Source organism: Tachyglossus aculeatus, chromosome 11 (genome assembly GCF_015852505.1).
Source record: "Tachyglossus aculeatus isolate mTacAcu1 chromosome 11, mTacAcu1.pri, whole genome shotgun sequence".
In the NCBI taxonomy this organism is placed as follows: domain Eukaryota; kingdom Metazoa; phylum Chordata; class Mammalia; order Monotremata; family Tachyglossidae; genus Tachyglossus; species Tachyglossus aculeatus.
The window spans coordinates 56,253,694-56,271,475 of NC_052076.1; the positions used below are offsets into that span (position 1 = coordinate 56,253,694).

Sequence of the window (17,782 nt, forward strand, 5' to 3'; positions counted from 1 at the left end):
GTTGTGCCATCACCAGCAAAAATGCAGTTGCTCGCATCACAGGACTTTAATGCTTTTTTCTTAACAAAATACAAAATATGACAGAGAAGGTGCTCGTGGGGGGCTCTCTAAAAATGTACCATCTAAGGCCATGGCTTCCTTTTTTTTTTAATGGTATTTGTTAAGGCCTCACTATCTGACAGGCAGTATTATCAGCACTGGGGTAGCTACAAAGTAACTCATTCATTCAATTGTATTTATTGAGTGCTTACTGCATGCTTGAAAGTACAACACAGCAATAAAGAGAAATATTCCCTGCCAGGGGAGCACAAATCAGGGAGTGTCTCTCCTGAGGCCCCACGGTAATCAGGTTGGGCACAGTCCATGTCCCACATGGAGCTCACTGTCTTAACTCCCATTTTACAGATCATCATCAATCGTATTTATTGAGCATTTACTATGTGCAGAGCACTGTACTAAGCACTTGGGAAGTACAAATTGGCAACATATAGAGACAGTCCCTACCCAACAGTGGGCTCACAGTCTAAAAGGGGGAGACAGAGAACAAAACCAAACATACTAACAAAATTAATAGAATACAGATGAGGGCTCTGAGATCGAGAGAAGTGAAGTGACTTGCCCAAGGTCACACAGCAGACAAGTGGTGGAGCTGGGATTAGAACCCAGATCCTTCTGACTTCCAAGCCCATGATCTATCCACTAGGCCATGCTGCTTCTTCCTTCCTCTGTCATTCATTCATTCAATCGTATTTATTGAGCGCTTACCGTGTGCAGAGCACTGTACTAAGCACTTGGGAAGTACAAGTCGGTAACATATAGAGACGGTCCCTACCCAACAGCGGGCTCACAGTCTAGAAGGGGGAGACAGACAACAAAACAAAACACGTGGACAGGTGTCAAAATCCTCATCCACCCGGACAAGAGAACACAAAAGGAGAACAATCCTAAACTCAGAAAGTCTGTTTCAGGCCAACAGCTGCAGTGGGAAAGAAACACTAGGGACTTTTCTGCTCCAAGAACTTCACAAAGGATTCAGGCTGCCCGGTTTTTAACAGTTTTTACCTTTCAAACAGTGTGGCCTAGTGGAAAGAGCATGAGCCTGGGAGTGAGAGAACCTCGGTTCTAATCCCGGCTCCGCCACCGTGTTCTTGGTAACCTTGGGCAAGTCACTTAATTTCTCTATGCCTCGCTTACCTCATCTGTAAAGTGGGATTTAAAACTGTGAGACCCACATGGACTGTGTCCAGTCTGATAATTTTGAATCTACCCCAGTGCTCAGTAGCGTGCCTGGCATATAGAAAGTGCTTAACGCATACCATTAAAAAAAAAAAAGAAGTCACGCTGGCTGCCCATCCCTTTAGCAGCCTTTTGGGGGTTACTGCCCTATTGCATCCCACCCCCCTTCTCTCCCCTTCGTTCAGGGCTTCCCAAGAGGACAACAGGTCAGTAGAAGCCATTGGACAACTTTCTTTGCTGACCTAAAGACTTGGAGGAAGGGGAAGGTTTAGGGGGGTCTGGATGTGGTGAGGAAGGAGATTCAAAGTGGGGATCTTGTGGGATCATAGAAACAGCCTAGCCACTCCACCCTCCTGGAGCAAAAACCTTCATTTGGGACTTGCTGAGACCAAAGATAACAGAAACAAAAATACAAGGTATCCTGCCCCTTTCCACTGCCCCGGTCTTTGAGGGGGAACGAACTAGTCTCCGGGATTTGGGCAGACTGGAAGGGGGTTGCCCCAGGAAGTCACATCTGCTTCATGCAAACAAGTCCCAGTGAAGGTAAATTGTAACTGTACAAGTGACTTGGACGATGCCACCCGCCACGGGAAGTGGGCAGGCAGCAAAAGGACAATAGAGAAAGAGTTCTTGACTCAGCCAGCCAAAGGCATGGGGGTGGTATAGCAACGGTCAGAGGCACCTGGGGGCCCTCAATAAATACTAAGAAAATGATGGCGAGGGTTGGGTTAGGAGGGGAACCGGCCGACCAGCGGCAGAAGGACTTTTTTTCCCAATTAGGGGCTCAGTGACCAGTGAACCGCTTCTCTCGAGCCCCGTTCAGAAGCACTAGTCCACCCTTGGGGCTGGTGTTGGCTCCCTTCCAAGATGACTTCCTCGGGTTGGGGTTTCCGGTTCAGTCCAGCCACCTGGCTCGGGAGAGATGGCATCATCTTAAAAGACGACGACGTTCCCGGTGAAGGAAAGGAAGGAGGTGAGAAAGCTGACTGAGTCTGACGCCGGGAGGGGCTCACACAGGTACCAGGACGTAAGAGTTACTCCCACAGCTCTTGGGCATGTGGCGCAGCCCCTCCACCACCTCCTCGGCCATCTTCCGGGAGCATCCCTGGAGGCTCTGGTAGGCGAACATAGCGACCCCCAAGAAAAACAAAAAACCCAGGAAGGCCAGAAGGCCGAAAGCCTGCCTCCTGGTTGCGGCCTCTGGGGAGATGGGGTTGGCCGTGATGGGCATGTCGAGCCCCTGGGACTCAGCTGAGGCCCTCAGAGGATCTTTGCCCTGGGAAGCTGAACTGTTGTCGCTCGCCGGCTTGGAACTGGTGCTCGTCAAAGGGAAAGGAGAAGCATCTGTGCTGTCTGTCCCCCAGTCAGAGAATGGGCCTGTGGAAGTGGCGGCACGATCCCCCTCTCCGCTCCTGGGGGCTTGGTTCGTGCTGGTTTCCCGTCCCTCGGTGGAGTTGCTTGCCTTCTCGGACTGAACCAGGGAGGTCCCGGGGGAGGACGGAACAGCTGGGGGCCCCGGAGTGAACTCAGGAGCCTTCTCCTCATGAGGGAGACCAGCTTTGGATGGGAGGGGAGTCAAGCCCCACGGGGCCGCAGTTGGCATGGATTCGGCAGTGGTGGTCGACCTGTCACCTTCCCGGGGGTGAACGGAGAGGCTTCTGGAGGCAGTGTCAGGGTCAGTGGCTGTTGAAGAGGAAACTTCCACCTCAGGATCAGGGCTTGTAGGTACTGGGCTGGACACTTCTAGGGGCCCCGGGGAGGTTACGGTGGTCCTCTCCGTGGCCCCGGGACTGAACTCCTCAAGGCTCTCATTTCTGGGGGCAGTAACATTGGCCGAAGCAGTAGCAGTAGCATTGGCGGAAGCGAAAACAGGGGCAGCTGCGCTGCCGCCCTCCGGGATTGTCGGCCCTTGACCGCCTGTTAACTTTTCAAAAGTCCCTCCATCTTTCTTCTCTGTCACGGGATTCTCAAGGGTAGTTTTGCCGTCCAGATGCTTCATGGCATTTTGAACCCATTCCTCCTTAGGATCCGCACAAAAGCGCCTGTTCTTCTTAGTAGTGAATCTGAAAGGCAAAGGATTTGGTTGCACTCCTCAGACAGTAATAATAGTATTTATCAAGCACTTAACTATGTACAGAGCACTGCACTGAGCACTGGGGAAAGAATTCACCGTGGGAATTAGGCAGTTACTAAGCCTTCTTCTGCCGGTGGCTACAGGCAGGAGACAATGTGGATATCACTCAGCCCCGACTGGGAAAGTTGCTAAATGGAACCCTCTGTGGAAGTCAAAAGGTAATTAACTCCATTCACCCTGTGGTTACGCAGATATGATTCTTCAAGGCTGTTGGTTTAATGCGTCACATTGCTTGTTTTATGGCTTCTGGGTGAGGTCCCTGGGGTCAAGTGCTTAGGAAGGCAAACTGACTTTGGGGATTTGCAAACTCATGGCTTTGACCTGCCATTTTGGTGGATTCTGAACTCTGTAATGCTACCTTCTGCTCACCCCCTTCATCTCCATATGTGGAAAATGGGTCCCCTTCCAGACAGAGGTGAAGTGAAGTAAAGAATTCCAGAGAGAGTAAATCATAAGAGGCCAAGAGCTGGAAGCTGGTCTCGTCCATTCTCTGCCCCATGGGTGGACTGATCTGAGACTCTTCATAGAAAACAGCTGTTGGCCCTTTTCTGAACAATCTCTAGGGAAGTAGATTACACAACCTCACTCCCTGGTGCCGAAGCCTCCGTCTAAACTCATTCACTCTTGTTCAGGGCTCAGGGGAAGCCAAACAGATGCTTACCATCACCCCTACAATATCTCTTCGTCCACTTGAAGTTTGTTATTAAATTTCCTCCCTCCCCATTCCTCACCCCCATTCTTTGGTGTTCTGCGGTAAATAAACCCATTCAATTTATTTAGTTCCTCCTCATCAAGCCTGCTTCCCAAACTCACTGTTTTCATTTTTGTTATTTTTCACCATATGCATCCCCAAGTATTCCATGTAAGGTTTCATTTGGATGATCCAAAAGATAAACACTAAACAGTTTCATTCTCATACTAAAAAAACAAGAACAGGAACCCTGGAGCAATTAGTGCCAAGAAGAAAACTGGCATTGCTCAATTCCGGCTCTGCCAGTTATCTGCTGCATGACCTTGGGCAAGTCATTTAACTTCTCTGTGCCTCCCTTACCTCATCTGTGAAATAGGAATTAAGACTGTGATCTTCACCTGGGATATGGCCTGTGTCCAACCTGATTAGCTTGTATCTATTCCAGCGGTTGGTACAGTACTTGGTACATAGTAACAAATACCATTAAAAATAAAACAAAAAACCCCACCCCACTGTGGAATGGTGGTTTAGATAGGTTGGTGGGGTAGCCAGGGGATCAATTAATCCATCTCTAGTATTTACAGAACACTTACTTTGTGCAGAGCACTGGTCTAAGCACTTGGGGGAGAACAATACAGCGGGTTGACATGATCCCTGCCCTCAAGGAGCTTACAGCCTAACAAGGGAGACAGATATTAAAATAAATTATAGGTAAGGGAAGCAACCATCAGGATATATTCATAAATTCTGTGGGAATGGGGGCAGGGAAGTACCTAAGTGGTTGGGGCTGGGATTAAGTGCGTGGGAGAGGCAGTAGAGAGATGAGAATTTAGATTGGGCCAAGAGAAGGCACTGGGACATTGTAGTGAGGGTCTCACCAGTAACCACAGGGTAGCCTGAATTTTGTTTTCACCATCCCTTCCCCGAAAGCCCTTGACTAAGTCACTAGCAGGAAACCAGATTCTCGGGTGTAGGATCTGGCTGCCCAAGAGAGCCAGGCCTTGGCCAGAAATGAGGTTAAGGCTTAGCTGCAAAATGACTTTGTTTCTTCAGCACTGCTGGTGGGTAACACTTGGGGGCCATAAGAATTGGAGCTAAAGCAATGGGCTGGAAAATGTGGCCTCCCTAGAGGGAAAAATATAAATATGAAACCAAAGTGTCAGGAGCCAAGCAATTGATGAGCATGGATGAGAGAGTAGAGCTTTGAGCTGGACCTAATTGCTTGGCTCCTTTTTTTTTTTTTTTTTGGATGATTTATTTGTACATCATGTCTTGCGAAAAAGAAACAGCATTCTAGAGACAGTAGGGAGTTACTGGTGGACATCTATTTTGTCCAATTCTAACTTCCTGTCACTGTTCTTGGACTTCAAGACAATTCCCCAATCAGTGAAGGAAGCTGTCCATTTCCTTCTACAAACAGAGGTTTCTCATTACAAATCCCACCAAGTCCCATTTTATTTTTACTCAGAGCTGTCAATTCATCAGCTACTTTTGACACTGATTCCAGTTTGCCAAATCCCTCCTGGAAAGGAGTGGTAAAAATGAAACTGATCAGATTCAGGAAGCCAGTAGAGAGGGTGAGGTAATTCCATCAGAGCATTAAAAAAACAACCACAGCAACAACAACAACGATAATAGCAATAATAATATTTGTTAAATGCTTACTATGTGGCAAGCACTGCACTAAGCACTGGGGTAGACATAAGGTTGGATAAAGCCCCTGACCCATATTGGTCTAGGCTGTAAGCTCGTGTCTAGACTGAAAGCTCATTTTGGGCAGGGAATGTGTCCACTAATTCTGTTGCAATCTAGAGTGTTGTGCACATAGTAAATGTTCAATAAATACCATTTATTGATTTATATGGGGCTCACAATCTAAGTATTTTTTTTACATCTATTAAGCGCTTACTCTGAGTCAAACATTCATTCATTCATTCAATTGTATTTATTGAGCGCTTACTGTGTGCAGAGCACTGTACTAAGCGCTTGGGAAGTACAAGTTGGCAACAGATAGAGACGGTCTCTACCCAACAGTGGGCTCACAGTCTAGAAGACTGTTCTAAGCTCTGGGAAAGATGCAAGTTAATCGGATTGGACACAGTCCCTGCCCCGCATGGGTCTCCCAGTCTAAGTGGGAGGGAGAACAGGTATTGAATCCCCCTTCTATAGCTGAGGAAACTGAGGCACAGAGAAGTTAAGTGATTTGCCCAAGATCACACGGCAGACAAGTGGCAGAGCCGAGATTGAAACCCAGATCCTCTGACTCCCAGCCCCTGCACTGTCCAGTAAGGCATATGGCTTCGGCTGGTAAACTGACTTTGGCTGCCCATTATGCCCAAAGACCTGTGGGAGCAAAGCTAATAGCTACTGTGCCAATCTCCTGGGGGTGTTGCTCCCCACCCCCTTCAGACCTGCCACCCCTGAGGGCGAGTGTGGCTTTCAGCGTGCGTACGTTGGAGGAAGAGGACACAGACTTACATGATAACTTTCCGACGGCACGACGGCTTGGTCTCCTCATAGCTCTTCAAGAGATTCTTGCGTAGTTCTGAAGTCATTGAGGTACACTCGGTGGCACACTTGTTCACACCTAAATGTTGTCCTACAATGAAACAAGCCCCCGTAGTTAGAGAACACTTGCCCATCTATATTACTTCTCAGCATTCCAGTTCACTTCTGAACTCACCCACCTCTGTCTCTGTCACTTCAGACCCCTAAGACGCAGGAGAGAAGACGAGGTGGGTGGTAGAATGAGGCTGCCTAGTGAGTTAGCAGCCCAGTTGGGCGTAAACCCAAGATCCGATTCCCAGTCACATGATCCACCGGTTCTACAGGGGGAAGGAGCTGGAGCCTCCAGCAGACTTCAAGATTGTGGAAGCCTACTTGTTTCATCCTTCAGCTTCTCCTCTTCACCACCTTGGTTCTCGAGACGGATAGCCGGGAGAGGATTGACAGGAAATGGAACAGGTCCCGGTTTTCCATGCCAACATGGCAGGAGTGTCATGTTAGGAAAAACTCCTTAAGTGTTCTACCAGCTCAAATAACTATCCTTCCCGGTACCAGAAAAAGTGTTTTGGAATGGCCGTGGCTACTGACCCGCCTCCAGGAGGAATGAAGCAAATGCAGTTGGGGCCGGAGGGTTCCTGAGGGCATCAAAGACCCTTGTCACTCCTCGCTCCCTCTACATGATTCACATTTTACCCTTTGCAGGTGCTGAGGAACTTCCCTAGAAACCAGGATGTGAAAGTAAATGAGGTATGAGATGTTCTTAGGAAGCTCCCTTCTACCACCATCTTCCCCCCAACACACTTTGGGGGCTCCCAAGCGACTTGGGGCTTTCCACTCAGCGAGGCCTTCCGTTTCCCAGAGTCCCAGCAGCCTGCTTCAGGATGGCTGAAATAAGACACTGTAGCTGGATTGGGGTGGTCTTGGGACCGGCCAGGACAGACTGTGAGCCCCACGTGGGACAATCTGATTACCTTGTATTTCCCCCAGTGCTTAGAACAGTGCTTGGCACATAGTAAGTGCTGAACAAATACCATCATCATCATCATTATTATTATATCCCCAGGCTCCTTTGAACCCACTGCAACCTCCGATCTGGGCCCTTAGTTTGGGATTTCTTCTGAGTGGTAGGGTAACAAAGCAAGGGTCTTCCTAGTAAGGGAAGGAAAAAACAGTTCATCTGTATTTTCACTGAAGTCTGGGCTTAGGGCAAAGATTCCCCTTTGTGAAAAGCACCACTCAATGCTCTGGAATTTCCTGAGGTTGAACAGGGAAGATATTTTCTCTCTCCATTCCAAACTTAATGGCCCTTGACAGATCTGCCAGAAGAGGAATTCTTGGAATTGAGTGGCCCCTGACTTAGAAATCTCTCAAGCACTGTCCACTGTCCTCCTCCTCCATCTTCTCCTCCTCATCCCATTCCTCTTCTCCCTCCTCCTCCTCTCCTAGGATGAAGGAGCTGCAATGTGGGCTGGGATCACTGCATTCCTTCCCAGAGAGCAGGAGCTCACAGTCCAAGTAGGAGGGAGTAGGATTTAATCCCCATTTTACAGATGAGGTAACCAAGATACAGAGAAATTAAATGATTTGCCCAGGGTCACACGGAAGACAAGTGGGAGAGCCTGGATTAAAACTGAGGTTCTCTAATAATAATCATGGTATTTGTTAATTGCTTACTATGTGCCAAGCACTGTTCTAACCATTAGGGTGGATACAAAGTAATCAAGTTGGACACAGTCTCTGTCCCACATGGGGCTCATAGTCTTAATCCCCATTTTGCAGATGAGGGAACTGAGGCACAGAGAAGTTGAGTGACTTGCCCGAAGTCACACAGCAGACACGTGGCAGAGCCGGGATTAGAACCCACGACCTCTGGGTCCCAGGGCCATTCTCTTTCCACTAGACCATGACTCCCAAAGCCTGTGCTCTTCCCAGTCAGTCAAAACAGACTCTACCTCCAGTCACGGGGTTTTGGGGAGAAGAGACCCTTCAGGGGCTGGGCTGGTTTGATGGTCGTCAAGAGCAGCAAGTGGAAGAAAGGGACAGGCATCATCATCATTATCATCAGCAGAAATGCCTGGGAGTCAGAAGGTCATGGGTTCTTATCCCACCTCTGCCACTTGTCTCCTGTGTGACCTTGGGCAACTCACTTAACTTCCCGGGCATCAATTACCTCACCTGTAAAGTGGGGGTTCAGGCTGTGAGCCCCACGTGGGACAGGGACCTGATTTGCTTATATCCACCCTAGCACTTAGTACAGTGCCTGGCACACATTCATTCATTCATTCAATCGTATTTACTGAGCACTTACTGGGTGCAGAGCACTGTACTAAACGCTTGGGAAGTACAAGTCGGCAACATATAGGGACGGTCTCTACCCAACAATGGGGCTCACAGTCTAGAAGGGTGAGACAGACAACAAAACAGGTGTCAAAATTGTCAGAACAAATAGACAGTAAGCGCTTAACAAATACCACAGTTATTATTATTACTACACACTTACTATTTACAGCACACTGTACTAAGCACTTGGGATAGTAGAGTTCAACAGAATTGGTAGACATGTTCCCTGCCCACAACGAGTTTTCAGTCTAGAGTCCCACTTCCTTCGTTCACCTCTTCAGGTGGCTTTTTCTACTCTGAATTCCCTGCCAAGCCCAAAGAAGGTGAGAGACGACTGACCGGAAGGATGGCAGAGGGTCTTCTCCCTGCTTGTATAATAATGATGGTATTTGTTAAGCACTTACTATGTGCCAAGCACTGTTCTAAGCGCTGATGTCCCCTCTGGCCCCCACTCCCTTCAGCCCCTAGGCCAGGCCCTCCCCGAGAGCTGGCTCTATTTTATCCTGGAGCTCCTCTCTCCCTGTGAGCAGCTCCAGGGAGGGAAGATAAGAGCTGGATTTTTCTGTTTCTTTAAAAATTTAGGGGGAAGGTGTGGGAGTGAATGAGTCACCTCATCAAAAAAGCCTTTTCTGGCCTTGTTTCTGCATGTTCATTATATAAAGAGCTAGAATCTCGGGTTCTGAGGCTGCGAAGCAAATCGAGTCATTTCTAGAGACTGACGTATCCTCGCCTGCACAAGCAGTGACACAGCAGGGCAGGTTTTGACGACCCGGGGTTGGGGCGGATGGGACAACAGAGCGAGAAACCCCCAGCCCCCAGGTTGCATCCATTGTATAGCTGGGAAACATTGTATTTCTGGGAAACAACAGGGTAATAAGCCCCCAGGGTGCATTTACTGCATCAGGCAGCTCTGAAGCTCACTGGCTTCCACTAGCCTTCCCAGGGCTCCAGCTGCTGGCCTCTCTGCTGGGGTATCATCTTCCTGAACATGTTCCTCTTCCCACCCCTCACCCCGTGCTCTAACCAGTAGACAACACTACTTCTGCTTCCAGCTATTCCTGGCCCACGGGCCATTCTTGAGTAGCCTGCTGTGCCACTGCACTCACCTTTCCTCCTCAGCTTTGGCTCCCCTTCAACCCCAGTCCCCACTAGCAGGGTAGGCTCGTGGTTAGCGCACAGCGCTGGGAGTCAGATGGATCTAGGTCCTAATCCCAGCTCTGCCCCTTGTCTGCTGTGTGACCTGAGTGAGTCGCTTAAATTCTCTGTGCCTCAGTTCCCTCACCTGTAAAATGGGGATTAAGACTGTGAACCCCATGTGGGACAGGGACGGTGTCCATCCTGATTAGCTTGTATCTATGTCAGTGCTTAGAATGGTGTTTGACACATAGTAAGCGCTTCACAGATATCATCATTATTATTAAGATGGCTGTGAGCGGGGGAAAATTGGCCACAGGTTGGAATGGCTTGGCGTAAGGGAAAGAACTCAGACTTGGGAGTCAGGACACCTGGGTTCCTGTCCTCGTTCTACCACTTGTTTACTGTGTGACCTGTAGGGCGACACTTGACTTCCCTGTGCCTCAGTTTTGTCATCTGCAAAATGGGAGTTAAATACCTCTTCTCCCTCCCCTGTAAACTGTGAGCCCCATGGGCCATGAGAACTATATCGAGTCTATCTTACATCTACCATAATGTTGAGTGCAATACTTGGCACATAGCACTAAACAAATCCCACAGTTAAGTTCAAATGGGAACTTTGACCCCTACAGCACCTTCTCTAGCCTTCAGACTCTAGGGTAATTTTTTTATTGTATTTATGAATTGTTTATTATGTGCCAATCAATTAATCAATCAATAGTGTTTAATGAGCCCTTACTAAGTGCAGATAACTGTACCAAGCCCCCCGGAGAGTACAATGCAATAGAATTAGCAGAAACATTCCCTGCCCATGAAGAGAACTCTATGTAGCCCTAAGTTAGGTGCAAGCTAATCAGGTTGAACACAATCCATGTCCCATGTGGGGCTCAAAGTCTTAATCCCCATTTTACAGATGAGGGAACTGAGGCACAGAGAAGTTAAGCGACTTGCCCAAGGTCACACATCGGGCAAGTGGTGAAACCGGGATTAGAACCCAGGTCCTTCTGACTCTTAGGCCTGTGCTCTAGTCCCTAAGCCACACTCCATCTCTAGGTTCCCCTAGGAAGGCTCTTTCTGTCAGTGTCTACACTAGGACGACCCATCCAGACAAGAGGAAAGAAAAGTCCTGGTCACTCTCACTTCTACCTGAGAAGTGTCAACAGCTGAATCCGGTCATTCAAGCCCCAGACCGCAGGCTTTGAAACTACCGATCTTCTTTGGCTACAGCTATCGATCCAAATCAGCGGGCTAGCTGTCAGCTCTCCACTTGGGCAGCTGCAGCAGATGTGTGTTCTCCATCAATCAGTCATATTTATTGAGTGCTTACTGCATGCAGGACACTGTACTAAACACTTGGGAGAGTACAATAATAATAATGATGGTATTTGTTAATCAATCATATTTATTGAGCACTTACTGTGTGCAGAGCACTGTACTAAGCGCTTGGGAAGTACAAGTTGGCAACATATAGAGACATTCCCTACCCAACAGTGGGCTCACAGTCTAAAAGTTGTTAAGTGCTTACTATATACAAGTGAGTTGGTAGACAGATTCCCTGCCTGTAAGAAGCTTACAGTTCTGAATCATCTGGGCCCCCAGTTGTGACAGAAGGGAGGTTTCCCCAGGCCCGTGAAGGGTTTAATTCGCTTTTCCCATCCTCTTCTCCCTGGGCAGTGTGGTAGGGGTGACCCTGCTGGTCACGGAGCATGGCTATTAAGTGGTTTGTTCTGGCCAAGGCTCCTGAAGCACGTGGGTGGCCGGCTCCCAGCCAACAGGCTTCCAGAGGCAGGAAAGCAGAGTGGTCTAGTGGATAGAACACAGGACCTGGGCTCTAATTCCAGCTCCACGTTCACATGGCTGACAAGTGGTGGACAAGTCACCTCACTTCCCTGTGCCTCAGTTACCTTATCTGGAAAAAGGGGATTAAGACTGTAAACCCCATGAGGGACATGGACTATGTCCAGTCTGATTAGTTTCGTTATCAGTGCTTAGTACAGTGCCTGGAGCTTAGTGAGTGCTTAACGAATACCAGAATTATGATTATCCTGGAAGAAGAGAGATAAGCAGTCTCTGACACCTTGGCGGGCCAGGTGGAAGGAAGAGAATCTAACCCAGACTCAGACTTTGAATTCCATAATTCCCTTCTGACTGTAAGCTCATTGTGGGCAGTGAATGAGTCTGTTATATTGTTGTGTTGTACTCTCCAAAGTGCTTAGTACAGTGCTCTGCATACAGTAAACACTCACTAAATACAACTGACAATTTAATTCATCATCAAGAGACCATCGGACATTTTCCAGATTTGGAGTCTTTTGGATAGTGATACAGTGCTAATGCTAAATTGACAATCCTTGATGAGGACAGCCCTCTCCCAAATCTGTGGGATGATGCCAGATGAAATGTGTCCCAGGTGAGAGGCTGGGGAAAAAGAAGGGCTTCCCATTTCTCTGTGCACAATCCTCTCCTCCCAGGGCCAAAGGGCAGGAGCTGGACATGGAAAGCCAGGATGCCTGGGTTCTTTCCTGCACTCTGCCCATCGGGGAGTGGACGGGGGATGGTGGAGGGCAGGCAGTGAATTTTCTCCCCACACTGGGCCTACATTTACCCGCTTACACTTATGCTAGAAATACATGAAGACTTTGCCCTGCTCCCTGGGAATTCCCAGGTGAAAAGATTTGTGAAGGAGGCCCAGAATGTGTGTGGGGAGGAGGGTGGGGGTTAGCTTCACAGGGAAGAGCTATTTCTAGGGTCTCCTTCAGTTCTAAGGCTTCTCAGCCAGGTTTCTCATTAACCCACTGTTCCCCCAGCCTCCTTCTGGTCTGTGGGAGGGAGAAGGGATGCTGGAGAGAGGAGGGAGCGCTCCGTTCCAGTCCAGCAGCCCCAGTCGTGTCTCTGCGGCATTTGGTCTTGAGATTGAGCCTGTGCCCCGGACCTGCCGTTTCCACTTTGCCCATCGGGCAAACCCTCCCAGCTGGGCTCCTTTCCTGTGGCTCCTGCTATTGGCAGACCCGATTCCCACCTCTCATCTGACAAGCCTCTTCCCTCCCTGCAGCCTGGTTCCACCTGGCTGCTCACCAATAACCTTCAGAACCCCACCGCAGTGGTGGTGGGGGTGGCAGTTGGGGGGCACCCATCCAGTGCAAACCCCTGACACCCTCAGTTATATCACTCCCTCCCCAACGGGGGCCCGTCGGGCTGGAATTGTGGCTAATTCTCCGGTACAATGCCGAAGCCTTTATTGCGGGAACCTCGTTCATCTTTCACCCGTAGAAAACTGTAACACACGGATCTCCGGGCAGAGCCAGAATGAGCCAACATTTCCAGCTGGGGGGTGAGGGGACGGTCAACTATTCTCACCCCCTTTCCTCCCCACTGGAAATCGCACCAGATTCAATCAGTCAATCAATCAGTGCCATTTATTGAGTGTTTACTATGTGCAGGGCACTGTACTAAATGCTTGGGAGAATACAACAGAATGAGCAGACACATTCCTTGTCCATAATCAATCGATCAATCAGTCAGTCAATGCCTCTGAGTGCTTACTGTGTACTAAGCTCTTGGAGGAGTACAACAGAATTAGCCAGTATGTTCCCTGCCCCTAATCAGTCAGTCAGTCAGTCAATCGATACGATTGACTGAGCACTTACTGTATATTAAGCGCTTGGGAGAGCACAATAGAATCCCCAGGAGATGAGAAGCAAACGTTTCCTCAGCACGATTCTCCCAACAAGCCAAAGCGGGGCCCTGGGGAAGCGGTGGAAAAGGGTGCAGTGTGTATCATCTCCCCAAAGGATCTCCGCCTCCATCCCCCACAACTCACCTGCTCCCAGGGTAGTCAGGTTCCAGACAGCCCAGAGGCTGAGCAGCTCCCAGGGAAAAAGCGGCATCGTTCTTCCCTGGAGAGGCTCCCCCTGCTCTGAAAGGTGCCCGCCGCTGCTCTGGCACTCAGTCTTCCCCACACTGAAGTCTCAGCCACAACAGCGAACCTTTGGCTACTGGGAGAATGCTGGCTGCCGGTTTATGTGCTGCATGCCCAGCCCCCGCCACCCCCGCCTGCTCTGCCTGGTGGGAGGGGAGAGGAAAGAGGCAAAGGATCCGCAGCCGGAAGAGTCTGCTACTGGTTTACTTGGATTTCTCAGGATGTTGCCAAGGAACACACCTTCTGGCTTATCTCAGGGGCAGCATCAAACATCGGAGGGGCCGCTGCCGTGCACACCCCTACTCTGTTGCCAGTTCCTTCCTCGCTCCCCTTCTTTCCCCTTGGCTTCCATCCAAGCCCTTCCGTTTCTTTCCCATCGAGGCACCCAGCTGTTGTCAGGGAAGGTTTCTAAAACCATCCTCCTCCCCGGCCTCTCTCTCCGCCTCCCGCGGAGCCGAACGGCTTTATTCCGCTGCGGAGATGCCCCTTTCCTGGAAGGGCCTGGATGGGACCTCAACCACTTGTGGCGGGGGCTTTTGTGGCACTGTTTCTGAGCCAGGCCTCCCCCCACACACCGACCCCCAGCGATGGGAGTCTGGCTCCATTCCCTGCTCCATTCCCAGGAGTTTCTCTGTTGGTGAGGACAAGGATTCCTTGGCTTCTGTTTAGTTGGCGGGGAGAGACGGATCGGCCTTGACCTTCCTCCTGCTGCCTTCCCAGCTGGCTCTCTGTTCCTGGGTCCCTCCTGTGTCTTCGGAGATAGCAGGGCCCCTGAGCTTTTGGGCAGCTCCCCTAGAGAAGCAGCGTGGCTCAATGGAAAGAGCACAGGCTGTGGAGTCAGAGGTCATGGGTTCAAATTCCAGCCCTGCCAATTGTCAGCTATGTGACTTTAGGCAAGTCACTTAACTTCTCTGTGCCTCAGTGACCTCATCTGTAAAATGGGGATTAAGACTGTGAGCCCCCCGGGGGACAACCTGATCACCTTGTAACCTCCCCAGTGCTCAGAACAGTGCTTTGCACATAGTAAGCGCTTAATAAATGCCATTATTATTATTATTAGATTCCCCCATCAGGCCATCAGGCCGGGTTAAACTGAAGGACCCCAGACAGAACACTTGGGCAGGGACTCAGCAACGGGGTTAGGGGTCGTGGCCCTCTCTGAGCAGTCCTCAAAAGAAGCCAACCAAACGGGTCTGGGTTCAGGCACAAGTCCTACAGTCGGACAGGAAGCACTTGCCTCCCGAGGGCCCATCAGTCTGGCGCCCAAGAACCCTTCCCCTGCCGTTCTGGGGGTGCACTTTGCCAGACTGGAAAGCCAAGCACAAATCCCCTTCCTCTACTATTCTGGGGGTGCACCTGAACTGAGGTGATGGCGGGGGTGGGCATAGGCATGAGCAACAGGGTTCTGGCCCTGATGTTTTTGCTTGGACTCAGAACTACCTCAGGAGGTAGCTTCATCAGAAAGCCCACAGGGGCTCAGGGTGGGCAAAAGAATTCACTTGGGCTTTTGGAGCCACAAGATCCCAAGAGACCTACATTGCCCATCACTTCCAGACTGTCACATTCCCTTCGGCGCTCTTTCTGCTGGGGATAGCCTGTCCTCTTAGCAGAGGGTGAGGGACGACAGAAACGCCAAGCAGGAAGCCTTCCAGCGGCTGGGATGGGGTTGCGGAGCTCTTGGCCGCCTGGGCAGCAAGCAGTGCCAGCCCGGAAGGATCCCAGACTCACGCTCTGATGAGGGACCTCAGGACTTCTCCACCAGCCCGGACAGCAAAGCAGAAATGACAGGACAAAGTCACCATTGGGGATGTCCAGGTGAGCCTACCCACCATTAGTCTTATGACAATAAGCTCATTATGGGCAGGGAATGTGTCCGCTAACACTATTAGAAGAGTATTGCACTCTCCTGGTACATTGTATTAGGAGAGTATTGTACTCTCCCAAGGGCTTAGTATAGTGCTCTGCACACAGTAAGCACTCAATAAATGCCACTGATTGATTGATTAAGAGAATAGTTGAGCCACTATGGCCGCCATCTCTAAGACTTCAGTGGTCTTAGAGAGCTTGTGATGTTACTTCTCAGCACGACGTCAAATGAGCCCTAGGTAAGAATAACAAAACAACTAATGAAAAGTGACTGAGGGTGGACAGTCAAAAAAGTCATAAAAGGACCAAAGTCCTGTGCTGGAGAAATTGCAATCTATTTTTCATATTAGCGAACGGAACATTTTTGTAAAGAATCAGCGTGAATTTGAGAGGATTCTGTCAACTCGCAATGAATACAAATAAAATTCAGCCCTCAATTCTCATTAGGACATTTCCCTTGTTACCCCCACGAATATCTTGCATTCTCCACCCTCTTCTTCTCAGGGCCCCCGATTCCTTCCTCAATCAAAGTGCTGAGTGGTTCAGTGCAGTCTCTGACTCTACTCAGCATGGCTGTTAGGCTGCACAATGGAAAGCCATTGCTGGAAGGTTCAATTCCAGGAAATCATTTTTTATTATGTCATTTGTTAAGTGTTTCTTAAGTGCCAGGCACTGTGCTAAGTGCTAGGGTAGTTATGAGTGAATCGGTTTGGACACAGTCTGGTCCCAGGTGGGGCTCACGGCATTAACCCCCATTTTACAGATGAGATAACTGAGGCACAGAGAAGCAAAATGACTTTCCCAAGGTCACACGGCAGGCAAGTGTTAGAGCCAGGATTGGAACCCAGGTCCTTCTGACTTCCACGCATGTGGTCTACCCACTAGGCCATGCTGCTTCTGCTGCAGTAGAAAATGCAGCAGAGAAGTACAAGAGCTAGGAAAAGAGCGCAGTGAAGCTTGAGTCGGGAAGTGATGGAGCGTTCAGTTTTTCATTCATCCTTGTTCTTCCCAAGCATCTGACTCATTTGCATAATGCTCCCATCTCTTACATACCCTCTGAATTACAGGCCTCTTTGTTCTGTGTTCTCATGTATCTTTTCTGTACTTTTGGGCTTCTGTCACCTGGGTTTTCCCACTCTTGGTATGTCTGTGTTTACGTATTGGGTCTGCATAAGAGCAGACCCTCTTATATCTTCTTCATTCATAATTCCTCACAAGGCCCTGTACTGTACCCCTCAGGGGGGGTCAAATATGCACTCAGTTCTGCCTTAACAAGGGCCAGATTGGCTTAAGGCCTCATGGGGCTGATCTTAAGGGCCTTAAACTAAGGAGGGCTCCCTGAATAGCCCTCAAAGAAACCTGCAATAAATTCAATAAAAAATTGAATTGAAAAAATAAATTCAATAAATTGCCACCTCCTCCCACCCACACACCAAAAGCCAGCCTTGAGCACTGCCGAATTGAGGCCCCCTTTCCCACCCCGCAACAATCACTTCCCCTCCCAGGGTATAACTCTCTCCGATTTCCGCAGCTTTGGCCAGCTCTCAGAGCAGGCCAGATCACTCTCACCACTTTCAAAGCCTTATCAAAAGCACATCTCCTCCAAGAGGCCTTCCCCGACTAAGTCCTCATTCCCTCTTAATAATAATAATAATAGCATTTATTAACCGCTTACTATGTGCAAAGCACTGTTCTAAGCGCTGGGGAGGTTACAAGGTGATCAGGTTGTCCCATGGGGGGCTCACAGTCTTCATCCCCATTTTACAGATGAGGGAACTGGGGCCTAGAGAAGTGAAGTGACTTGCCCAAAGTCACACAGCTGACAAGTGGCGGAGCCAGGATTTGAACCCATGACCTCCGACTCCAAAGCCCGGGCTCTTTCCACTGAGCCAGTGCTCTTCCCCCACTCTCTTCTGTGTCACCCTTACACTTGGATTTGCTCCCTTTATTCACCTCT

At 49.5% G+C, this 17,782-nt stretch overlaps 1 protein-coding gene across 1 annotated transcript; it reads right to left on the reverse strand.

Moving 5' to 3' along the window:
• Positions 1-1,272: 1,272 nt before the first annotated feature.
• CX3CL1 (C-X3-C motif chemokine ligand 1) lies at positions 1,273-14,144 on the reverse strand. The gene is made up of 3 exons (XM_038753858.1): positions 13,861-14,144; positions 6,540-6,660; positions 1,273-3,299 (listed from the first exon to the last, which is right to left on the reverse strand). Exons 1-3 carry the CDS (start codon positions 13,925-13,927, stop codon positions 2,246-2,248), a joined length of 1,242 nt encoding a protein of 413 aa, XP_038609786.1. The 5' UTR covers positions 13,928-14,144; the 3' UTR covers positions 1,273-2,245.
• Positions 14,145-17,782: the final 3,638 nt, after the last annotated feature.

Bases quoted from the DNA above. Each gene is read 5' to 3' on its own strand.
- CX3CL1 (XM_038753858.1), bottom strand. From the start codon at position 13,927: ATGCCGCTTTTTCCCTGGGAGCTGCTCAGCCTCTGGGCTGTCTGGAAC. The intron at 6,661-13,860 runs GTGAGTTGTGGG...GTTTCATTGTAG, and splicing joins CCTGACTACCCTGGGAGCAG to GACAACATTTAGGTGTGAAC. The intron at 3,300-6,539 runs GTAAGTCTGTGT...TTTGCCTTTCAG, and splicing joins TGCCGTCGGAAAGTTATCAT to ATTCACTACTAAGAAGAACA.